The sequence below is a fragment of the Poecile atricapillus genome, chromosome 16, assembly GCF_030490865.1.
Source record: "Poecile atricapillus isolate bPoeAtr1 chromosome 16, bPoeAtr1.hap1, whole genome shotgun sequence".
Classification (NCBI taxonomy): Eukaryota; Metazoa; Chordata; class Aves; order Passeriformes; family Paridae; genus Poecile; species Poecile atricapillus.
The window spans coordinates 12,553,966-12,578,877 of NC_081264.1; the positions used below are offsets into that span (position 1 = coordinate 12,553,966).

General features: G+C 48.4%; 1 protein-coding gene across 10 annotated transcripts; it reads right to left on the minus strand.

Annotated features, from left to right (window-relative positions):
• Window positions 1-264: 264 nt before the first annotated feature.
• ASCC2 (activating signal cointegrator 1 complex subunit 2) lies at window positions 265-24,477 on the minus strand. Of its 10 annotated transcripts, none has more exons than XM_058851712.1 (20): window positions 24,398-24,456; window positions 24,302-24,351; window positions 21,905-22,000; window positions 20,238-20,396; window positions 19,727-19,897; window positions 17,660-17,789; window positions 15,780-15,847; window positions 15,246-15,356; window positions 14,262-14,374; window positions 13,145-13,219; window positions 12,514-12,621; window positions 11,403-11,471; window positions 10,709-10,783; window positions 10,105-10,282; window positions 9,334-9,548; window positions 7,756-7,875; window positions 3,752-3,973; window positions 1,914-2,022; window positions 1,344-1,420; window positions 265-681 (listed from the first exon to the last, which is right to left on the minus strand). In XM_058851712.1, the coding sequence occupies exons 3-20, from the start codon at window positions 21,983-21,985 to the stop codon at window positions 513-515; spliced, it is 2,250 nt and encodes a 749-aa protein (XP_058707695.1). In that variant the 5' UTR covers window positions 21,986-22,000; window positions 24,302-24,351; window positions 24,398-24,456; the 3' UTR covers window positions 265-512. The 10 variants fall into 10 exon arrangements, with proteins under 10 accessions (XP_058707695.1, XP_058707697.1, XP_058707696.1 ...); XM_058851714.1 differs by having other exon boundaries at window positions 24,335-24,351; window positions 24,398-24,454; XM_058851713.1 differs by having other exon boundaries at window positions 24,349-24,477.
• Window positions 24,478-24,912: the final 435 nt, after the last annotated feature.

Sequence of the window (24,912 nt, forward strand, 5' to 3'; positions counted from 1 at the left end):
GGGCATGGCCCTGAGGCTGCCAGAGCTCCAGGAGCGTTTGGACAGCGCTGCCAGGGATGCCCAGGGTGGGGTTGTTGGGGGTCTGGGCAGGGACAGGAATGGGACTCGTGGTCCCTGTGGGTCCCTTCCAACTTGGGACAAGCTGTAACTCCAGTTCAGGATAAGGCATTTCCATGGAAGCCGTGTTCTCGGAGCTGCCCACTCCAGAGTGGGCATGGAGGGCGCATGGAGCCAGTATGAAAATAAAACTCTGCGAATTATAAATAGTACAAAAGGGCAGGAATGGCTGCTGCAGCCTGTCCCGTGTATTGGGTGCAGCCATTGGCACACACAGTCAGGGCAGCTCCTTCCTGGGAACAGGCAGCACTCCCACAGGGAATGCAGCTCCCTGTGAGCCCAGGTGCCGGGTATTGCACACAACATCCATCCCCTGAGCAAAGGGAATGCTGAGGAAACGGACCCTCCTCCCGGGCAGGGCCTGGGGACGGTGCAGCCCCTGCCCCAGGAGCTGCTCAGGAAGGGATCATGCCCTTGCTGCGCTTCCTGTCGGCCATGGCCCGGCGGTTGTGGTTGGCTCTTGTGCTTTTGTTCGCTTCTTTCTTCCTCCGCTCCTGCACCGTCTCCCGGTTCTGCCCGTGGCCCTTGGCATTCCCAACAACGGCAGAGCTGTCGTGCTTGTACCTGGAGGACACAGAGAAAGGACATCACAACAGGCACACTGCACTTCTGGGGACAAAATCCCAGACCCCCACCACACTGGGGTGTGAGGGCTTCAGCCTCGGGCCTCGGCTCATCGCAGCAGCAGCCACACCACCACTGTCCTCCCACACACTGAGCCCATCAGCTGAAAACAGCTATGAAACTGTCCCCAAATCCTTGTGGGAGCTGTTGGAGCTCTGGAAGTTGTGCTCTCCAAGATTCTGTCTTGCACAGGGTTCTGCTGCTTGGAGTGACAGGACAAGGGGGAATGGCTTTATGCTGAAAAAGGTGAGATTTAGATTGGGTACTGGGAAGGAATTGTTCCTAGGGTGCCCAGAGAAGCTGTGGCTGCCCCTGGATCCCTGGAAGTGTCCAAGGCCAGGTTGGAAGGGGTTTGGAGCACCTGGGATAGTGGCAGGTGTCCATGCCATGGCAGGAGGTGGAACAAGATGGTCCTGAAGGTTCCTTCCCACCCAAACCACTCCATGATTCCATGCCATGCCTACCCCTATTCAATGGGATAAAACAACCAGCAGGGAAGTAAAGGGTGGCACACAGGAATGTCAAGGGGCAGGAACACCCTGGAATTGCTATTCCAGTCAGCAGCAAAACAGCTGCAGAGCTGGAGGGAGATCCTTGCTTACCCCTTCCTGGCAAGGAATGCCTGGCGCCTGGCTTCAGCCCTCTCCCGCAGGACTGCCGGGTCCTGCACAAAGTGGTCCTACAAGGAGGCAAGGGAACAGGTCAGGAAACTCATCAGCACCATGCAGAAGCCTGGAGAGGAGAGGATTCTGTTGGGAACAGAGTCAATTCCTGGTTCATTACCTCTGGACCAGTGGGATTGGTGTCAGGGACTCTAAACACAACACCTGGTACAAAACCTGCCTGAAAATCTTCCCAAACCATGGCTACTCCCAGCACATCCATGGAAACAGTGCCAGTGACCCTCAGAGTGCTCTGCTGGCACTGTCTGTCTCTGGGATAAAGCAGATTAAAGCTCCCCACGGAGGAAGTGTCACTGCTCCAGCACAGTCAGGCCAGGAAGCAGTGGAGAGCTGTCCTTGGGGACACATCAGCAGCCACTGAACAGCAGCTCAGTCCCTGCTGCTGCTCAAAGATTCCCTCTCTGAAACAGGAAATCTGCTCCACATCACCTGCAGGTGAAGCAGGGAAGAAATATGGTAAATCTTAATGCAACTCCAGCTAAATGTCACCTTTGTTCTTTCCTTTTCAGCTTCCTCCTCCTCCTCTTCATCTTCTTCCTCTGTCTCCTGTCCTTCATCCTGTCCTTTAGGTCTCAAGACCTGAGGAATTGTGAATGGCCTGGGAATTAAGACACAAATAGTTAGAAAAGAAAAGAGCACAGCCACAAACATTTCTCTGAACAGCACATCTTTTTTGGTTTGCATTATGTCTTTAAAAAGATGAGACTCTACAGATTTCATAGACTTAATTTTCCTGAACAAAAAAACCCAGGAGACCCAGGAATTAATGCCACATTCCTACGGGCAATTAACAAACACACACTCTCCACTGGGGAATGTTCACTATGAAATTGTCACTGAAAATAATAATAATAGTTAAATAAAAACAACCTTGAAACCTCACAAGGAATTTCTCCACAGAAACAACTGCTGCCTTTGGGAAATGGGCATCCAGACACAGCCACAAAGCAATATTAAGGAGTATCCTTTGCTAGGCTTTAGCTCAGCAGACAGGGAGCATCTGTTGTACAAGACAAATTTGGACAGAACCATTAATGCTCAGCCAGTGCTGTGCTCCAAACCCTCTGACTGGTCAGGCTATCCAGGGAGCCCCAGTTCCACTGCTGTGCCCCAGTTTCCTACAGGGGGAAATCCCTGGAGAAGTTAACCAAGCTTTATGAATCACTCTGGACATGCAGAGCAAAAGGCCTGGGGGTGGAGGAAGAATTTACCACATGTCTATAACTCTTCTTTAACATAAATATGTGTTTGTGTTTAAATTCCATTGGAATTCAGACCCACCATTCCACTGCCAAAGAAATAAATGTAAAACCAGAAAAGCATTTCTTATGTCAAACCAACAGATCCAGTTTTCAGCAGTGACATCCACTAATTGTTTCTAGGGGCAGTGAGACCTGAAAGAGGGGAAAACACCTGGGTGCCACATTCTTACAGGCAAAACACAAAAAGGATTTAAACTGAAACTTCCCAACACTTTAGGAGGGGAGAAAAAAGGGACAAAAGAGCCTCAAAGCTTTAATTTGGTTTGAGGTTAGGAATGGTGACATCTTCATAAGACATCAGAATTCAAAATGCCACTTTCAGAAATGTTAAAGCAGCCTTTAAACCACATGTTTTCTAAAATAAATATTCTCCAGCCTCTGTCTCCACTAACCCTTTGCTTTCCAAAAGCTAATGGTGTGCAGCTGCCAGTCATGGTGCAGAGTGCTGTGCAGCCCATCAGGGACTCAATTCCAGCTGTCAGCACTCAGAGGGGATTGGCAGGGAAAAGTCTGGCTGTAAAATTTCCCAAATTTTGAAGTTTTCCTTTGCTAACCAGCCATTTTAGGTTGCCCAGTCCCACTGATTTTCCAAGCCCTTTTTCCCTGCTGCAGGATAGTTTCTCTAAGGAGAAGCTCTGCTGAGTACAAGTTTCCACACATGGCAAATTCCCCTCTTGGATTTGCTGATTAATTGAGACAATGGCCAAGTGGAAGCTGGAGAACATCCTGGGCACACTCTGTTTTCCTAAGTAACACACTCTTGAAGTTTAGGAATTGTTTAGCTAGGAATTGAGTTTGTATTTATGTACAGCCACTTTCCATTGAGGTTCTTTGCCTCAAGGCTGCAATCATTTTGTGTTCAAGGAATAGTCTGGTATGGGAACACTCCCTCCCTATCCACAGGAGAAGGGGGACCCAAACCTTCCTCCTTGAACATCACAGTGAAAACAGAGGAAGGGGTGGTTTGAAGCTCTCATAGAGGAACAGAGCCCAGCATTTCCCAGGTTTGTGGGAGCCAGAGAATTCTCCCGTGGCTCCCTCCCTCCTGCTCCCGTCAGCATTCACCTCCTGGAGATGAGCTCGTCATCCGAGTCAGCGTCGTTAGCGCCCACTTGGTTGCCATCGTAGGTGTCGTCGTACTCATCCTCGTAGTCCTCGTAGAGCTGCGCTGCTCCCGGCTCCAGGGGCAGCTCCTCCAGCACCACGCTGTACTGGCTGTAGCGCTCCCTCTGCTCCGTCACCAGCCGCTTGTCATTCACCAAGCTCCGGGTCGTGTCCTTCTCCCTCCTGCCCGGGAACAGGGGAGGAAAAGGCAGGGGTCAAAACCTTCCCTTGAAGCTGCTTTTCCCCGTTAGTATAAACAGGGAATGTGAAGCAATGCAAGCCTCGTGCCCAGTGCCACAGGCCCCACCTATTCACCTGCTGGTTTATACAATCATTGAATGGTTTGGACAGGAAAGGACCTTAAAGCTCATCTTATTCCACCCTCACACCTTCCACAAGCTCAGGCTGCTCCAAGTCCTGGCTAACCTGGCCTTGGACACTTCCAGGGGCAGCCCCAGCTGCTCTGGGCACCCTGTGCCAGGGCCTGCCCACCCTCCCAGGTAACAATTCCTTCCCAATATCCCATCCATCCCTGCCCTCTGGCAGTGGGAGCCATTCCCTGTGTCCTGTCCCTCCAAGCCCTTGCAAACAGTCTCTCTTCCATCTTTCTTGTCAGACCCTTCAGGTCCTGGAAGGTCACAATTAAGTCATCTCAGAGCTTTCTCTTCAAGCTGGACAATCCTAATTCTCCCAGCATTTCCACACAGCAGAGCTGCCCCATCCCTCTGATCATCCTGGTGCCTCCTCTGGTCTCACTCCAGCAGCTCCAGCTCCCTCCTGTGCCAGGCCCCAGGGCTGGATGGAGTGATCCAGGGTGGGTCACTTGTACCAGGGCTGCTTGGCCACTGACACAGAGCAGGAATTGGAGACCACCACTACCACTTCAGACAGCTTTCAGGAAACTTTCACAGGAGGCCAAATGCAATTCTGTTCCAGATGAAACTTGGCCAAGGTGCATGGAGCATAAATGTGAGGGGAGAAGGACAAACGTAGACAGAGAGATCCAAAAAATAACCAGTGAGGATAAGCAGGTGAGGATGAGAATAAACACAACTCCCAAGACAAAGAACAAACCAGCAGAGAGTGATTGTGATTCAACCTCTTGGAGAGCTGCAAGGGCTTGTTCTTTAAATTTAGAAGGCAAGTAAATTATAGTCATTTTAAAGAAGGAAAGACCAACAGAGGGATTAAAGAGCAGCTGCTGAGTGTCTCAAGCTGCACAAGCATAAGCTCTGAAGCCCCATTTCTCAGACCAGACAAGTACATATTTACAGCACAGCAACAGGGGATTCTGCTGTCCAGAATTCCCAAGACAATCTGCAGCCCCCAGAGTCCAGGAGGATCCAGCATCAGTGGATTTTATCAGAGAAAGGACCTGTCCAAGGCAGTGGCAGTGACTCAGGAAGGGACAGACTGTGGCGATGTGATCCAGCAGCCCAGGTTTTCATTCAGAATCTCAAAACAAAGGAAGTTTACAGCCAGAGGTGGTCCCCTCTGCCATGACTCACTGCCATGGTGAGCTCACCCAGGCTGGGATCCTTGGGATAACACCTCCTGTGGGAATTCAGCTGAGGGTGAACCTAGCACCTGGTAATTGCTTCCTGTCCAGCTGGTCTGATGACTGCAGAGGAGCTGCATTAAATGGTCTGGGCACCAATCCCAGGAAAAACAGTGGGATAGCTCCTCTAGTCCCATGGAGCTCAGGACATGCTCTGGCTTCAGGAGACAGATTCAGCTGACAGCTAGGGCTGGACAGGCATAGGCAAGTGGCATCACTTTTCAGGATCAGCAGAGTCTATGTTAGCACATTCATTTCCTTGTGTTTGATTCTCTCCTCATCCTGGCTGGATTTCTCTTTCTCAAGGACAGTCCCTGCCCCAACCTCTGGTGCTGAGAGTGGCCAGAACAACCTGCTCTGGCTCTTTAGGCACTACAGTGATACCAGACAACAGCACCCTGAACACAAGAGAATTTGGTGAGAAAAAGGTATTTATAAGGAGAGAAAAAAAAAAAAAATCTGATACAATTCAAATCCAAAGCAGATCTCAGACTGAGCTTGAAGAGCCCTGTTACCCCAACACTGGGGTGAACCATCAGTGCTGAATATTAAATCCTGGAGACAAGGTACTGCAGCTTTTCCTTAGATTCAGTTGGTCATCTCTGGGCATTGCTGATCTCCAGGTTTTAAACTACTCAAACCACAACTAATTTGTTTGGAGTCCTGCAAAGTTTTCCCAAATGTTCTGAAATGAAGAGAGGCAAACAACGCCAGGAAGAGCAGCAACAAGAGGATAATCCCAAGAGGTCACATAGCTACAGCAGGAGAGAGGAGAACTTCTCCAGGAGTGATGGTACCCCTGGAGAGAAGGCACCCGTGGAGGGCAGTGCCATGGGAGCAGATCCCAGAGCCCAGCTCAGGGATGATTTACAGCTTCCAAAGCTCTCCAAGTGATCTGCAGAGGGAGCTCCGAGCAGGATATTCCAGCCACTGGATGCTCTGTGCTGAACTCGGTGCTCTCTGGCCTTGACCAGCTGCTGCAGCAAGGGAATGGGGAACAGGGATAACCCAGCACAGCTGTGTAAGGCTCTGGGAATCAGGGATAACCCAGTACATCTGTGTAAGGCTCTGGGAATCAGGGATAACCCAGCACAGCTGTGTAAGGCTCTGGGAATCAGGGATAACCCAGCACAGCTGTGTAAGGCTCTGGGAATCAGGGATAACCCAGCACATCTGTGTAAGGCTCTGGGAATCAGGGATAACCCAGCACAGCTGTGTAAGGCTCTGGGAATCAGGGATAACCCAGCACAGCTGTGTAAGGCTCTGGGAATCAGGGATAACCCAGCACACCTGTACAATGCACCTGTCTCACAGAGCAAGGCACCACCATGAGGAGAAAGGTTCTGTCTGTTAATTCTCAGCTATGGACACAACAGAAGTCATGGCCCTGGCCAGAGAGAAAAGCAAGAAAGGAATTCTTTCTTGCTCAGTGCACTGTGGCACTGCTCTGAGGAGCTGGGCCACTGGACTTGGGGACAAAAGAGGTTTTCTCCTAGAGTTTGATGCAACTTTGCAACCAAAACCTTAACTGGGAGCTCTCAGGCCACATGGCTCCAACTCCAGCCAGTTTTAGTTATCTGCTGTGTAAATACATCCCAACATTTAGATCACATTTGGCTGGTTAGAGGAGGTGTTAAAAGTCTAGAGGAAGGTGTCCCTGCCCATGGCAGGGGGTGGAACCAGATGAGCTTAAGGTCCCTTCCAACCCAAACCATTCCATGATTCTGTGATATGTTTTAAAAGAAACTGGAGCAAGGGAACCACACTATCGAGTTGACATCAGTGGGAGCCAGCACCACACACTCAGCAAGCAGAAAGCAAAGTGAAAACTGGTGGGGTTTTGTAGAAATCTCTGCTCATTGCAGGCAGATTGACTAAATGACCTTTAAAGGTCCCTCCCAACCCAAACTACTCCACCAGTGCAAGTCCCCCTCTGCAGGAAGCTCTACAGCAGCAGGAACAACAGAAGTAATCTAAGGCACTGAATGTTATCAGATGTTGAAGTAGATGGATACTGAATCTTCCCTTGGCTCTAAATCAAATCATTAGCTATTCTCAGCTCTGAGTCACAATCCCAGGCTCAGGGATGGTGCTTTTCAAGGTTTGTTGTTCACTGCAAGTTTAACATTAAGCCCAAGGAGCAAGAACCTGACATTACAAATGAGCTTGGAAGAGCAATCTCCAGCAGCAGACACAGGAAAGCCCATTAGGAAAAACACTAAATGAAACCAACCCCCTCAAAATATTTCATTTTACCTCCCCAGACAGACAGGTGGGAAACATTTTTGATAAGCCTTCCCCCCTGCCAAAACATTCCTGCAGGAGGTTTTTAGGAGAGATAAATGTGCAGGTTCCCAGGTGTTTGTTCCTCCTGACAGGCAGAGTTAATGACTGGGTGGCAACTCACCTCTTGCCTTTCTGGATCCGAGACACATCCACTGCATCCCTACTGAAAACATCAAACTCATCATTCTGGAAAACGTTATAGCGAGAGCTGACCAGAGGGGTAGGATCTGGCTTCAGCTGTCTGTTAAAAAACAAAGAGAGAGAATAAAACCAAAAGTGAAGTGAGGAAGAGAAATCCTCTCCCTTCTCTTAGCCCTTGGTTTATCCCTTCTCAGTCCCAAAACGATCCTGAGAGTACCAAGAGGTGCTGGCTGAGTCACAGGGCACAGCCTCTTCCCTTCCCAGCCATGCTCCAGCACAAGCACAGCACTTCCCAAAGCTTGGATTTGAGGGGAAACTAAAGTGCTCACAGAAAGCCAAGAGAAAATTCTTCATTTCAGAGTCTATCAAACCGTGCAGGACAACAGAATATTCAACAGACTGTCTGGTCTCAACACAGTGACTCAGTGAAGACAAACACTAAGTGTGATGAATTGCAGACTGGAAAAAAATCCAATAATTTGTTGCTGCTGATTTCAAGATATTTATCGCCCTTGTTAAATCTGTCTCAGGGTTCCAGGTTTATTTTTGTTCGACCTGTAAGTCAAAAGACTGTACTTTTGACATTCATTTTGGTGGTGTATACAGCTCAGCTGGGCATCTGCAAATGCTGCTGTGCTCCCCCATAAATCAGCAGGGGTCAGAATTCGACATTTCCTATCGAACCAGCAGCTTTGTTTCAAGATGCAAAAGGCAGGAAGAAAAAAATCCAGCTCTATCTTGTGGAACTGCTGGCTGTGCAGAAAACCAATCCTTCCTAAAGCCCGTCCTGCACCAGTTGTGCCAAAGTCAGCAGATCTGACTGTGGGAACACAAAGATTGTTGCAAAACTAAGATTTTTTTACATCATTTTTCCGATAAAGATGCTTTCCTTTAATGCAACAGTCTGCCCATAACTCCATGAAATGTGAACAAACAGCACATTCACATCCTGATGCTCTGTCAGGAACTGCTGGTGCAGCACAAACACACACTCACAGCTGCAGACAAACTCCAACAACTCAATCCTGCCACCAGCTATAAACCCTCCATCCCTTGTCCAATCCAGGAAAGCAGGACAAGCCTGGCAAGTTTGTCAGAGGGAACATAAAAATGGATCTGAATTGTCATATCTTCACTCACAAAACAGCAGCCTGTGAAATAACCATATCTGACCCTGGGGATTGAATTCCAGCTGAATTGGCTTCTCTGAAGATGCCCTTTCCTGCAGGACAGCTGGGATTTTCACATCTGTGACAACAAACACTGCAGCAAAATAACTTTTGAAGGTAACCTATTCTATTCTATTCCATTCCATTCCACTCCAAGTGGTTTTGTCACAAAACACAACCCAGCACCTGCTCTACTCCAACACTGAGCAGCAAAGGTCCCAGTCCTCTGCAGGGACACAAGGAGGGCAGAAAACTGGTGACAAGTGACAATGAGAAACTCTCACTGCAGTTCTTTACCCCAAATATGCAAATTCTTAGAGCTCTACAAGTGTTGAGGCTTCAACGAGGACAATTAAGTGAGACAGAAACAACCAGAGGTTGTCCCACACCTCTGCATCCTTCGGTCCAGCTTATCCAGGTACGGCACCAGCTTATCTTCCAGGATGTTGTTGATCACCTGCTCTGTGTCGTATCCATACTCCTCCAGGCAGGCCAGGATGAATCCCTCTCCAAGGTCTGGCAGCAGATCCTTCACTTGGGAGATGAGGGATTCCAGCTCCACGCCGGACACGCAGGCGACGGGTGCGGCCGCAGCGCCGGCACACTGCGGACACCAAACACAACTGGTGGGCACTGGGCAGGGACAGAGCTGGGGACAGACAGTGTGCACAGAAATACAGGGAAAGCAGCACTCTGGGCTGTCAGGATTTAAACACACAAGTCCAATACTGGAGCCAAAAGAGAAATCAGCAGTTTAAACTACACAAGGTTTCCCACACAGCTACTTTTGCCAGTCCCTGAGTCAGCAAGGACACCCTGGAGAATCCCTTCATCAAATAACAGGCGAGCTCTGCATTTCAAAAATATGCACATGAACTGCAGCGATGAAGCAGAGTATTTGAATAATCCCCAGCAAGGGAAAACCCAAGCCATGGGAGCTGGAAGCAATTTGCTCAGAGATAACTCAGGATTCAGGTGTACCTTCAGTTCTCATTTCCCAAGGCTGCATGGAGATCCAGCAAAGGTCAGAAATTACACCAGATCTCATGTTGTCCCCAAAGCTGAGCAAATCAAGCCTGTCCTCACAGACAGAGGAAGGCCAGGAAGAGCAGAGCCCCCAGGAAGAGCACAGCCCAGTCCCACCACAGAGCTGTACCCACCTCATCCTCCAGGGCACACGCAGCCCCTGGGTGCTCCCCGTCCTCAGGGGTGCTCTCCACTAGCGCTGAAGCTCCGTTGGATGCTGCTGGATCTTTAACAGCTTGTCCTTTTTTCCTGTCTACTCCTTCCCAGGCACTTTCCACTGCTTGGAGGATATAGGCTGTCCTGGTCTCGTCTCTAAGAGCACAGCATTAAGGACATTCCTGCATGCACATGTTCAGGGATCACCTTGACAAAACTACGGGATTTTCAGCGATGTTCAAGCTTGTGCCTGCATCAACACTCACAAAACCACAGAATGGTTTGGGTGGGAAGTGACATTAAAGCTCATCTTGACCCACTCCCTGCCATGGGCAGAGTACACCTTCCAGTAGACCAGGGTGCTCCAAGCCCTGTCCAGCCTGGCCTTGGACACTTCCAGGGACAGGGCAGCCTCAGCTTCTCTGGGCAACAAATCCCCCCTTTCCTTTTTTTTTTTTTTTTTTTTCTGTTAAGGGAAAACTTTCCAGTACTCCTTGCCAGTCCTGCAGTTTAAGCAGAGGCAGAAATGTCAGTGGTGTGAAGGAATCCAAGAGCAGTCAGGTGTGCAAAGCCCAAGGATACAGTGCAGAAGATGCCTGCTGGAGCAGACTCACATCATCCTCAACAGGGAACAGCTCATCGTAGTCACGGAGAAATCTGAAGACACGGGAGCAAGTTTAATCAGTGGAGCTCAACTAATTACCACTACTGTGCCTCTCTGACTGCCTCAGTGCTCAGGTAGGAACAGAGAACCTGTTACTCAATGCTGGATTCCAGCTATGCCTGATTTTGGTCCCACTACATCACAGCAAGACTCCTCAGGTATAAGGGCTGGAACCCAGTGCTGCATTACAGGGAAAATCTGCTTTACCATGTGAACATGCTCAGAATGCCAGCATGGGCAGGAGGACAAGATGGAATTCCCAGTTCTTTCACTTCCTTTGCATCTCCAGCATTAGTGTTTAATATTTTTCTGGTCTGGTCAGCCCAGCTGGAAAGCACAGATCAGTAATAACAGCCTAACTTGTCAAGGGAGCTAATGGCTAAATTGCTCTTCCCCTCTTTGAGAAGCTAGATTAAAGGGAGTGAAGAATAGCATTTCTCAGTGCCAGGGTCTGTGCTGCAGGCTGAAAGCCTCTCACTTCACTTCTCCCAACTCCTTACAACGATTTCTGACTCCCAAATGCCTCGTAATGCTGCCTCAGGCAATTCTGCTGTAAAGAATGGCAGAGGAAGGAGCTGAGCCCCCCTCGGGCCTCTTGCCAGCCATACTCACCTCCTTTCCTGAAGCACCGAGGTGAAGATCTGCAGAAATTCCTCAATAAATGGCTGAATATTCTCACAGCTGCAGGAAATACAGCACAGTGAACACTCAGAGGGAAGTCTGCCAACATTTGGCCCCACCAGCCAAACCACTCGCATTTACACCAAGGGAAAGCCCCATTTGAAAAGAGATTTGACTTTAGCAGGAGCAAAGAGTCAAATGGAAGAAAGTGGCCTTTAAGGCTTCAGCAAACATTTCAGCACTTAGATCTAAAGCTGAATCACACCTAGAATTACAAGTTTTCAGACAGACTTTACAAATAGTTTGATGCCTCAGACTTGCAGTGAGCAGAAAAGGGTGTGTAGAGCTCCTGTAATTGTGCCTTTATGATGTTTTGGGATTACACCAGTGAACTTTCCAGAAAGTTTGTGCTCACCTGTGCAAGAACACCTGCCAAGCAAACTCCCATTGCAGCCTCAGTGCCCAAACCCCTGGGTGCTGCTGAGGCTCCAAGCCTTGTTCCAAGGCACCTTTGAGTGGGGAGGGACCTTAAAGCCCATCCAGTTCTATCCCCTGCCATAGGCAGGGACACCTTCCATTATCCTAGGTTGCTCCAAGCCCCATCCAAGTGGCCTTGGACACTTCCAGGGATGGCCAGCTTCTCTGGGCACCCTGTGCCAGGGCCTCCCCACCCTCACAAAGAACAATTCCTTCCCAACATCCCTGCCCTCTGTCTGTGGGAAGCCATTCCCCCTTGTCCTGTCACTCCAAGCCCCTGTAAACAGTACAGATGGAGACATCTGTACTGATGGGCCCTCCAGATCCTGGAGGGTTCCAATCAGGTCTCAAGGTGTTACACAGGATCAAAATTTGCACAAGCCACACACTGGGGTCAGAAAGCCCACTGGACCCAGCTCACCAGAAAGACTCTGGACCAAACAGCTCCATCTGGAACATTCCTGATACACAGGACAAGAGAATTTGACCTTAGCCAAGTCTTTGGCTACAATCCCAACACAAATAGCAGTTTCTGTTCTTTTTCTCCAGTAAATTTGTAAATGAGAAACAATTTCTCCCACACAATCAAGTAATTGGTGAGTAGCACAGAGCCAAGTGCCAATACCTGCTCTCTAGGATGGGCTGCAGACAGACTTGGTTTATTAGGATGTGAAAAACTTCTATCATCTTCTTTCTGGAGTGTGAAATCCTCCTCCACAAATCAGCAAAAACACTTCAGGGAGAGCAAAAGACACTGTTGGTGTCAGCACAAGAATCTGTAACGCACCTTTATGCCAGAGTTAATCTTCTAGAAGAAGAATTTCATTAGGAGAATAATTTTCTTGCTGCAAAGAGCAGATATTAGACACATTTCATGGTCATTAAGAAAAATCCACGCTCCAAATAAAGCTGGTTTTAATCCCAATTGTCCTGGCAGCTTCCCACATGAGGCCCCCACTGTACCAGCACAGCCTGTGCCTTACAGAGAGACTGAGTACACAGAGATATCATTCATGGTCTCACACTTTGCTACAATTTGAATACACCTCCCATCAAATTCCTTCTTACACAGCACTAAAAATGATTTGTCATCCCACTGCCCAGGAAAATTTGGAATTACAGAAGTCATCTCCTCAGAGCAGCATAAAAAAAGCCAGACTCCTCAGAGATGGGTAAAGCAGCACAAAGTGAATTTTAAACTAAGCCCTGGGAAGTCTCACTGAAGATTGAAAGGAAGTCTTTGCAGGAATTCTCACCTGTTATCTTCATAATGCCTCTTCTTGATTGCAGATTCCAGCTCAGGAATTGCCAGCTCATAAAATGAAGCTAATCTGTACAAAGGGGGAACAAACCTGTACCTGTCAGCTGAAGTTCCAAAAATCATTTGCTAAAAGGCAGAACAAATGGCTGATTTCATTAAACCCTCCTCACCAGCAGTACCCATGAACATCACCTCATTTTGGTATTTTTGCCCCAAAACACAAGCAAACACACCACAGAAAAAGAGCAGCACTTTAAGGAAATCACAGAGAGGTCTTTGAAGAGGTAGGAAAGAAAAGCATTTGAGAAGCATCCTGATGCTGATCAGAACCATCTGCTCAACCCAGAAAAACTCCCAACACAGATCTGCAGCCTGCAAAGACCCAACGCTCACAGAATCACAGAAACCTTCATGTTGGAAAGGGCCCCTGAAATCACTGAGTCCAACCACTGCCCAGCACTGCCAAGGCCACCACAGACCATGTCCCCAAGTGCCACATCCAGCTGGCTGCTAAATCCCTTCAGGGATGGGGACTCTGCTGCCCAGGACAGCTGTGCCAGGGCTGGACAGCCAGTTCCATGAGGAAATGTTCCCTAATACCCAGCCTGAACCTCCCCTGGCACAACCTGAGGCCATTCCCTCTCATGCCTTCTCACCCTCTCCCAGCCACCCAGCTTTTGCCAAACCTCACTGATATTCTCTAGCATAAAACTTGGGCATAATATCAAAGACATTTGTTTGCAGACTGTGAAGAAGTGTTTCTCTGAAATATTTTCTGCTTCCCTTGCTTTGGGTCCTACAGCAGGAAGTTCTTTTTGTCCATAACTCATCCCTCTCCACCCTTCCCAGAGCACACCAAGTACTGTTCAGCTGACTTTGGAAACTGTCATGGATGCCTGGCTCTAGGATCACCCCCAGATAATGACACACATAGAACAGAAAATCCACACATCCCTAGATCCATGTATTTATTATGCTGCATTCCTGTCAGAGAGAACCCAGCAGCCTCTGCATTACATCTGTCTTCTCATTTAACAATGGGACAGGACACAGTAGCACATTCAGTACTTTTACACGGCCAGGACAAGCTCTGTCTGCACTCCAAGACTTACCTGTAACAAAACTCGTGTTTTTGGAAGGTCTGGCAAGCCAAGGGAAAGACATCAAGAAAAGCCCAGAGAGTTGTGCAGGTATCACATAAATACAGCACAATGTCCTTCAGCTCCTGAGAGGGAAAAAGCAGCTACTGAGGGAAGAGCCAGGCAAGTTTTCCCAGCAGGGACACAGAACACTGGGGCCAGGCCTCTTCCTGACTGCAGAGTCTGTATCAACCATAAAGACAACATTTCTCCTAAAACTCCTATGCTGTAAAGTTCTATAATGCAATCCCATCTGTCTGCTTTCAGTAAGGATCCTGTAAGATTACAAGAATCCTCATCAGGTTCTGTTCTGGACAGTGGCTTTGCCCTCAATACACCCTCCACACAAATGGAATTCTTCCCCATGCAGCACTGCACAGCAGAAAAACGGGAATCAAAGGAATGTTTTCAGCAGTCTGACCCAGTGCAAGCTGCATTTCTGAGGCAGCTGAAACAAACTGAATGACACACTAAATGATAGCTTCAAACTAACGTTAGTCAATAAATCATAGTCTGAACTGATAGTTTGTTCCCACACACAAATTGAAAAACTAAGCTTTTGTAGAGGACCACATTCACTGTCTTTGTACAGCCCCCAGCAAATAAATCCCTCTTAATTAACTTCAGTTAAATTACCCTGGTGTTAAAGCACACTTTTCTGGAAAAAAAAAAAGAATCAGCTCTTATCACTGCCAGGGTTAAGTGGAGACTTCTGTCAGATATTCTGTTACATTATTTACAAGCTTGTTAAGCAAAACAGTTGCCAGGTTTAAAAGTATTCACATTCCAAAGGATATGGTTGAAATGAATCAGCTCATGGTGGAAAGGTTTTATCATCCTGTCCCAGAACAAAGATTGCAACAATGGCACAGAACCATGAGCTGTAGGAGCTTTTGGGAACAGAATGATCCTCTGTGGTCTGTGCAGCGTGCAGGAGTACAGAGAGCTCAGTCCTACCTGGAGGGGCATGTTCCCTGCAGTCACACTGACTTTCTCTTCCAGTTTCTGGGGCTCAGCACAGGCCCCTTCACACTGTAAACCACACTTGTGCAAAATATTGTTGAAGACCTAAATCAGGAGAACAGGGCAGTGTTAACAGACAGGAGCCAGCAGTGGGACACAGCAGAGAAGGCAAGAAGCTGAAGAAAGGTGGGAGGGAAGAGTCATCAAGTAATAATTTTAGATAAAGGTTCTAAACCTCCCTCACACACATAAACAAACTAGGGAAAGGGAGAAACAGCAGTCAGGGGAGGTTTAGGCTGGATATCAGGGAAAGTTCTTCCCCCAGAGGGTGGTCAGAGCTCAAGGAGTGTTTGGACAATGAGTGGAATTGTTGGGGTGTCTGTGCAGGCTTGAAGATCCTTGTGGGTCCCTTCCAACTCAGGGTATTCCATGATTTCATGAAATCCATTCTGCCTGCCTACAATGTTCCCTTTTCACTCCCCAAGCTATCCCACATTTCCAGATGAAATCCCAGCAGGAAAGCAGTACCTGGAGGACAGTGGGCAGAGTTTCATCAAGGTCACTGAAGTAACTGGGCTGCTGAGTGAAGATATTTCCTGAAAAGGGAAAGGAGAGCATTTCCATCAGTTCAGACATTGATGTCAAGGAGCAAATTTGCACCAGAAAATACTGGAGTCATTGGTGACACACCCCAGACACACCTACTGCCCATGTGGGACACAGCCCACCCTCACTCCTCAGCTCATGTACAGGCCCTGCTCCCAGAAAAGCTGATCCATCAGCTCTCCAATGCCACTGGAGATCCAGCAATGGGAATATGCTCATCAGAGCACAGCAAATGAGATGTCAGATGATTCACGCTCCAGGGGCTGAATCAATGAATAATGCAAATACTATCACTGAACAACCCCAGTTCCTTTATTTGACAACTGGAGTTGACTTTTAATTACTGATAACAGTTCAGCACACACCAGGAGATGTGCTGCCGAATATTTCTTAAAGGTAATGAGGCTTTAGTAAAACCTGCTATTATATTACCAGGACTCCATTATCTTTACAAAATACTCCACTGAGTTACGCCATACCATAAATCCTCACCAAGTAAGCACCAAGGCTTCTGTTTTCCTGGGAATTACTGTTCAGATTATGAAAATTAAGAGTTCTCCAGCAAGGACAGAGCTATGAGACAAGTTTCAGATAAATTTATACCCTGAGAAGAACCTCACGTTTATGAAGTTATGAATTACACACCAGAACTGCTCATGCCATTACTGTCACAACATAATGAAATAATCAGGTGAGCAAATTCTTGGTCACTCGCATGCAGCATGATTGTGTGGAACTCCAGAGTGGAATTCAAAGGAGGTTTCATTATTTAGGTATTTTTTGGAATATTTTAAGACCCAGATAATCTAAGCTTTGCATCTGAAAGGGAAGCATCTATCTTGCCATGCCTGCTTTCCATCTCTGAGGCTCCACAGAGGAATTTAGAGTAGAAGCTACTGAAAAAGGATAAAAATATTAAAAATGCAAAGATTTATCTATGATTCTCTGGCTGGAAATCTGTCTGCACCACATGATCTCTAACACTTCTCATGTTAGTGAACTTGAAAATGAGACCAAAGAAATGGAAAACCTTCATCCCACGAGCTGCAGACAAAGTGTGTTAGAATTCAGGAAGGGCTCACTTAATCCAAGGGTAGATATTCTTCCACTCAGGTGCTCAGGTGATGTTAAAGATCGCAGGATTGTGAAGGGAGCACAGGATAAATAGAGAAGCTAAATCAATATGCTCCATCTTCACTCCTCAACATCCATGGCTGGATGTTCCTCCCTGTGTACTCACCACTAAGGTCATGTGTACAGACACAGAAATCCAGGGATAAGCACAGCTTGAGCAAGGCTCTGAAGTGTTTGTGGTTTGGAAGCTCTGGATACATCAATGTCTGCATTGAAGTTTCAGGTTCTCCCACTTCCCACAGCAGTGATTACCTCACACTGAATGTTTCACTTGGCTCCCAGCTCTGGGAACATCAGCACTCACAGCTGGACTGTGCCCATCTCCCAACCCTTCTCCCTCCTCCCTCCTCACCCTTTCCCACCTCTACCAGGGTTTTACAGAGCCCCACATTCCTCTTACAAGGACTGAGGACACATTCAATTGCCACAGGAAATAACTGAGCGTGGGCTTATGCCTAACAATGCCTAGCTCAGGGCAGCAAAGCAGGACATAAATTCTTCCTTGGAACAAGCAAAGTGCATATGGGAAAAGAAAAGCACAATCTGATTTAGCAACACTACTGAACTATTAATTTTCAGAGCAGTTCCACTGGTATAAACCTTGTTAAGTCACTCGTCATACAAGCAAAAGCTTAAATGTAGCAAGTTGCTCCTTGGCTTTTACTGACCAATCATCTTCTGGAGCAGGAGGCCATTTCCTTTCCCAAAAAGGACACAGAGATCCAGAATCTTGGGGATATCAAACAGGAAGTTATTGTAAATAATTTTTCCAAAGACAGAGGGAGTGATAAAATGATCCTACAAAGACAGAAAAAAAAAAAAAAAAAAAGGAATTTAAAGGATAATCCATATCTTGCTCTGCAGTAACTCCAGCATTATAATGACACCTGTAAAAACATCTCTCAAAGGTGTATTAAGGAATTTTATTTCATAGAAGGCAGCAACTCTGCTTGAAACAGCTTCTGTGGAGCCATCTATTCCCACATTCCTGTCCCTGCCACACCAGGCACCCCAGTGATCCCTTCACTGGAAGATTAATTAATCTACCTAAAAGTTTTACAAAAAAATCTCCCTACAGGCCCCAGCTCCCAGCCAGACACCAGAACAGCTCAGCTCAGGACCAGGGATGAGTAACCAGGCACAGGGACAGCCTGAAGTTCTTGTACCCTGGGAGAGCAGAACCCGGCACCAGAGACCACAGAATCAGGGACAGGCAGGGAGAAACCCCAGAACTGCAGCTCTACATGCTGACTGCTGAACACCGTGCCAAAAACTCACCATGCTGAAGCCATTTATTACAAAATTCTAGATGAGAAAAATTCCATTCTCTGACACTGAGAAACAGGCAGCTGAAATGTGATTTTGGATTTTCAGAAGCCCGGTTTGCCTGTGACAGCAAATGTTTTCAGTCCCAGTGAAAGGCAGGGCACATTCTCCCTGCTGAAGCAGAGGGATGGGGCTCAGGGCTGGCCAGGTTCCATTCCCAGAACTCCTGCTGATTCCTGCATGACAACAGACTATTCATGCCCTGCAGATCACTCAGCTAGAAAATGGTTTCAAATGCTCGCCTGCTTCTTGGAGTGCTGAGGTTTAATCAGATCCTGCAATGAAAGACACCACAGAGGTGTCAGGTACTTCTGCTGAAGTGGTGCCAGCTGCAGGCTCCAGCATTCCTTCCCCCTGCTCCTGTCCCAGTCCCCACTCCCAGGCCTTTCCCTCAAAACATCCTGAACGTCACCACTGTGATAAGCAAGAGAACCAACACAGCCCTAACACATCATGAACCAATGAGGAGACCCAGGCAGTGATTGCTAAAACACAAGGTGCCTCACTCCTCCTGCCCAAAGGCCTGGTGAAAATCCCACAGCTCCAGATGGGAGCTGCACTCACACAATTAGTGCTGAGGATGTCTTTTAATTATAGAACCTCAGAATGCCTTGGGTGGGAAGGGACCTTAAAGCCCATCCAGTGCCACCCCTGCCATGGCCAGGGACATCTTCCACTAGCCCAGGCTGCTCCAAGCCCCATCCAGCCTGGCCTTGGACACTTCCAGGGACGGCCATCTTCTCTGGGCACCCTGTGCCAGAGCCTCCCCACCCTCCCAGGGAACAATTCCTTCCCAATATCCCATCCATCCCTGCCCTCTGCCAGTGGGCGCCATTCCCTGTGTCCTGTCCCTCCATCCCTTGTACCACATTCCTCTCCAGCTCTCCTGGAGCCCCTTTGGACACTGGAAGGGCTCTGAGGTGTCCCTGGAGCCTTCTCTTCTCCAGGCTGAACGCCTGATGATGCCAAGATAACACTAATTTAGAGCAATTTCACTGTATGTCCAAAACTTGGGGCAAGCTCAAGGAGAGATAAGCATTAGCAGGAATGTTGTGGCACCACGTGGCCCTGAGGGAGTGAATGCTCGGGAACTGGTGGCCTGAAGAGCCTGTTCCATGTGGAAACACAAAGGCCAATGTGCTCTCTCTCCTCTTTCCATGACATATCCAACATGACACATGAATAACACATGGATTACTCAGGAAGGAGATCCAGGCAGTCAACCAAGGAGTCACTGCAATCAAGTTCAGATACTTCAGCTCTGAGTGTTATCTCCACACAGAGAATCCAACTGATAAAATTATCAGGGAGAGGAATGTCGTGTGAGAAGGAAAATGATTCATTTCTCTAATTCTCTTTTTTCCTAAGTCACACAGCCTGGAGCACCTGCAAGGCATAGGAATATTTACCTTGGATTCCTTGTGGGTGGACATCCTGAGGAATGTGAGGAAGACACTCCGATGGAGGCATTTCTGCAGCTCATTCACCTCTGGATGGCAATCCCAAAGAGCGTCAAACTTGCGAGGGGCGGAGCGCAGGTAGGAATCCAAACACTTCTGCAGGGTCTCATCAAATATCACCTGGTGCAAGGAAAGACAGTAAAATGGGAAGGAGGGAATGTCACACCTTCATAGGTTGTGCTCCTGAGCAGCCCAGTTAAATTTAAAGCAATCTAAAACACTCAGGTATATGAAAAGGACTCCCATATCCATCAAATACAAGCCAACTCTTAGAATTCACAATAGAAAATCCTTAGGGAAATATTTTCTTTGCATTCCAAGGTGCAGTAATGGAAATTAAAATGTTTTCTGCATGATATAATAAGCATAAACAAATCTTTATGAAAATGATGTAAAGCTCATGGCTCTTAGGAGCACCTAGATGTTGACACTGTATCTTCAGATAAAAAGCAACGATTACCTGGCACCAGAATTTGTCATGAGGCAAAGCCAGAAGCCAGTTCAGGTCATCTGCAATGAATTTTGCTCGCTCCAGGAACTCTTCCACCAGAGCAGGGTCTCTGATGGCAGGAGGGGGTTTGTACAGCACGAACGACCGATCTGTCTTAACTTCTGGGTGCTGCAGAAAGCCAAAAAAAACCCCACTGTATTAAAGTGACAGGAATGCCCAGTTACCATCTGCTCACTGAATTCCAGGAAACACAAAAGCTACCTTTTAAAACAACTTGGCATTACAGAATCACAGAATGGTTTGTATGGGAAGGGACCTTAAAGCTCCTCCAGTTCCACTCCTGCCACAGGCAGGGACACCTCCCACTATCCCCAAGCTCCATCCAACCTGGCCTTGGACAATTCCAGGGATCCAGGGACAGCCACAGCTTCTCTGGGCAGCCTGGGCCAGGGCCTGCCCACCTTCAAAGGGAACAATTTCTCCTCAATATCTAACCTAAATTTCAGTTTGAACCAATTACTCCTTGTCCTGTCACTATAGTCCTGATGACAGGAACATTCCATTCCCTGGTAACTTCCCATTTTCTACCCTTTCAAGACACTGGGTTTGTATCTTTCTTTATGAGCAACATTTTCTGACCTTGATAATTTGGCAGATGTTGCTCCTTGTTTTCTCTTAACCAAAGCCTGACAAAGCAATCCTCCCACACCTTCAAAACAAAGAGCAGGAGCTTCCTGGCATGCCTTTGAACTCTCTCTTTTTCCTCTGAACTGGTTCTTGCACAATATTCCATGAACTCAAACTGACACAACCATCAAAGACAGAAAGAAACACTTCACTACCTTTCCTGAGGGTTACTGAACAGGCTTTTCCCAAATACACCCACCCTAAAAGGAGAATTCCAATGAGGAGCAGGTTTGGGCTCTGCCTCATCCCACATGTGTACTCAGGGTAAAGCTTCTCAGGAGTGAGCAGCATTAACAGTCCCACTCCTGCAACAAACCCAAAAGGCTCTCTCCAGGCCTTACTTCTGGGAGAAAAGGGTTTCTGTGGGTTGAATTTTCTGATTTCATCAAGCTGAAGGGATGGATCCCAGAGCCACAGCTCGGAGCTAAACTTGAGGCAGAGCTTGCAAAAACTCCCTGAGCATCCCTCCACTGCAGCAGAAGTTACAGACTCAAGAGAGGGGGTTGTGCTGGGAAAACACAGTTTACTCCAGATGTTGAATACAGTAAGTTCAGTTCTTGTGTTTTAGGTTTTTTTTTTATGGTGAGTAAATGAAATCTCAACTATCTGAACACATTAAAAACAAATCTTCTTTAATAAGCAGACTGAACAAATTTTACAGAATCACAGAATGTTCTGGGCTGGAAGGGACCCACAGGATCATCCAGTCCCATTCCTGGTCCTGCCCAGACCCCCCAACAACCCCACCCTGGGCATCCCTGGCAGCGCTGTCCAAACGCTCCTGGAGCTCTGGCAGCCTCGGGGCCGTGCCCATTCCCTGGGGAGCCTGGGCAGTGCCAGCACCTCTGGGGGAAGAACCTTGCCCTGATCTGCACCTAAATCTCCTGACACAGCTCCAGCCATTCCTTTCACATACCCCAGACCAAGCCTCAATATAAGACAATTATTTATTGAAGGTCTGTTTGGCTTTCAGGTAAAACAGAGCTCACCAGTGCTGGTAAAGTTCTCAGCTTCCCTGTCTTGGGATCCCTCTCAGTCAGCTGGAGCTCATCCAGAGGCAGCGCTGGCATCCTGGTGGCTTGTTCCTGTTCTCAGCAAACAAAAGCAGCACAGGATGCACTTTACAAGGTCAGTCAGGCAAAAGCAGAACAAAAGAGGCTGCAGCCCTGCTGTAACACACACACACACTGGCTGGGAATACATTTATGCCAATCAATTTATACCCAGCAATTTATACCCCACCAAAATGCCAAATCCTGAGGGAACACCCAGGAGCCACCTGGACGTGTCTCAGAGGAAATCTGGAACGTGGTACTAAACTTTCATCCCTGTTCATTACTGGAAGGCCACAGGTATCTTCCAGGACAACAAAACACATTTGGGGACATTGTTTAATATGGAAATTAGATATTTAAATTGGGTTGCTGAAGAGCTGTGCTGAACTCTGGCCTTTGCAGCCTCTTTCAACATTTGCAGTGTCTCTCCTGACAGCACAAATCGCAGGGACAACCCAAACACAGCCTTGCCTGTGCTTTAAACGAGTATTTTTGGTGCCTGCATGTAGAATCTCACGGCACTCAGCCAGACAAGGGACACAGGCTGATCCTACAAAAGCCTTCCCTGCTCCTGCCAATTCCCATGTGCTCAAAAAACCACAGCTCCATCTTCAACAGCATTTGTGGGCTCAGAAATGTTTCAATTAACTTTCTGACATGAGCTGTAAGTCAAATATCAGAGTAACTCAATAGAAAGAATGTTATGGGCGCTGTTAAAAAAGTTCAGACTCACAAAAAATGGAAGTTACAGTTTAACAGAGCTTTTAAATTCTTTAGGGGGTTATGAATTCTGCAAAATGGTACTAAAAAGTTATGTTCTTATTTAGAAGGTCACACATCTCCTCGGATGCACATTTAATTGCAGTCACATTGCCTGGGCTGAATAACAATTAAAGCAAGAGCAGTGTCTCTAAAGCTGAACAACTCTGACTCAGAAGTGGGGTCATGGTTTAAACAGCAAGTGAAAAACTAACACTTTTCATTCCATAAAGTTGTCACCTATGGATTTAGGCAAAAATTCTGCAATCTAACATTTTAGAGCTCAATTAAAATAATACAGCAGAGCAACAGCAATACCACAGCTAAGAAAACTAAAAATAATTCTGTCTTTCCAGGGGAGTTTAAAAATTAGAATGTTGACAGGAGCAACTATTACTTTATGATAAACAATTTCTTTGGGGAAAAAAATTACCAAAACTTTTCAACAGAATAAGCCAAGCTGGCTTTCAGTTCAGTTTCATCATATATTTAATTTGGCCCTTAAAATTTTTAGAGTCATTCTGAAAGTTGCACATAGAAATGGCTGTTTGTAACACAGACAAACATGTCAAGTGTCCCATTTCAAGCCTGGAAGACACCAAAACCTCCAGTCCAAGTCAAAAACATCCTGAGAAAGACAGAAGCCCTGCCCAAAAGCTTGTTCAGCCAGAGAAGAGAATAAACCTGAGTATGGGATAACCTCAACAGAAAATTATTCCTGATCACTCTCAGAAGCTTTTCCCCCACAAAGAACTTTGGGCTAAACCACAAACCCATGATTAATCTGTTGTGCCCTGTGATTCCAGGTACAGCGGAAGAGCCAGACAAAGAACACTGTGAACTAGGGAAACTTATTTTCCCAGTGCCAGAAATGATCTCTGCCCTGCACTTCCCATTGATGGGGATGCCCAGGGTGAGGTGACACTGCTGAGGATGAGGCAGCCACCACAGCACAGCTGGCACAGGGAATGCTGCAGTATGGATTCATGGAATGGTTTATGTTGGAAGGGTCCTTAAAGCTCATCCCATTCCAACCCTCGCCATGGGCAAGGACTATCCCAGGATGCTCCAAGCTCTGTCTAACCTGGTCCTGGACACTGCCAGGGATCCAGGGGCAGCCACAGCTGCTCTGGGCACCCTGTGCCAGGGCCTGCCCACCCTGCCAGGGAACAATTCCTGCCCAATATCCCATCCATCCCTGTCCTCTGGCAGTGGGAGCCATTCCCTTATCCTGTCCCTCCATCCCTTGTCCCCAGTCCCTCTCCAGCTCTCCTGGAGCCCCTTTAGGCCCTGGAAGAGGCTCTGAAGTGTCCCCGGAGCCTTCTGTTCTCCAGCTGAGCACCCCCAGCTCTGTCACCTCGGCCCTACCCCATGGCCAGACACCCCCGGTTAACCCAACACCCCCGGTTAACCCGGGCTCTGCCGCTGCCGCCGCCCCCGCGGCCACGTCCCCTGCCCGATCCCTGTCCCTGCCCAGCAGATGCTGCCCACCCCAACCCAACCACAGCCACCAGAACCCCGGTACCGGCACTCGCGTCCCTCCGGCCCCGCACGGCACCAGAACCCCGGTACCGGCACTCGCGTCCCTCCGGCCCCGCACGGTACCAGAACCCCGGTACCGGCACTCCCGTCCCTCCGGCCCCGCACGGTACCAGAACCCCGGTACCACACTCGGGTCCCGCCGGCCCCGCGACGCTCCCGTGTCCAGGCGCTGCTTCCGGCCCCGAGCGGAACTACCGGGCTGGGCGGGGCCCGGAGCGGCTCCGCCCCGGCGGCGGGACCGGCCCGGCTCCCGGTCTGGCTGGGGATGGGAGGGGCGGGAGCGGGGCCAGGTCCGGCTCCGGCTCCGGCTCCGGTCCGGGTGTGGGTCTGCGGGCTCGGGCCGTGCTGCAGAGACCAAACGGGCGGGTTTAGCCCCGAACCCCCGGCCGCTCTCCGGGTCGGCTGCAGCCGCGGCGCTGGGGCAGTTACGGTCCGTGGGTTGTCTTGGGAGGGGAAGGAGCCTCCAGCTGGTTCAATAAATCAGCTTTTTGAAGGAGACCTTTTAAACTTAACTGCGCTGCCCCATCCAGTGTCAAGGCGGGGAGAGGCCGGGCAGGGGAGGAGTTCTGCGGGGACAGGGACCTGTCACAGCCGGCGGCTCTCACAGCCCTCACACTGCTTCCCTCGGCTGGCACTTCTTG

Coding starts and splice junctions, on each gene's coding strand:
- ASCC2 (XM_058851713.1), bottom strand. CDS start 21,985: ATGCCAGCGCTGCCTCTGGATGAGCTCCAGCTGACTGAGAGGGATCCC. Junction 20,397..21,904: donor TGAGAACTTTACCAGCACTG/GTGAGCTCTGTT, acceptor GGCTTTCTGCAG/CACCCAGAAGTTAAGACAGA. Junction 17,790..19,726: donor CCACCCACAAGGAATCCAAG/GTAAATATTCCT, acceptor CTGTCTTTGTAG/GATCATTTTATCACTCCCTC.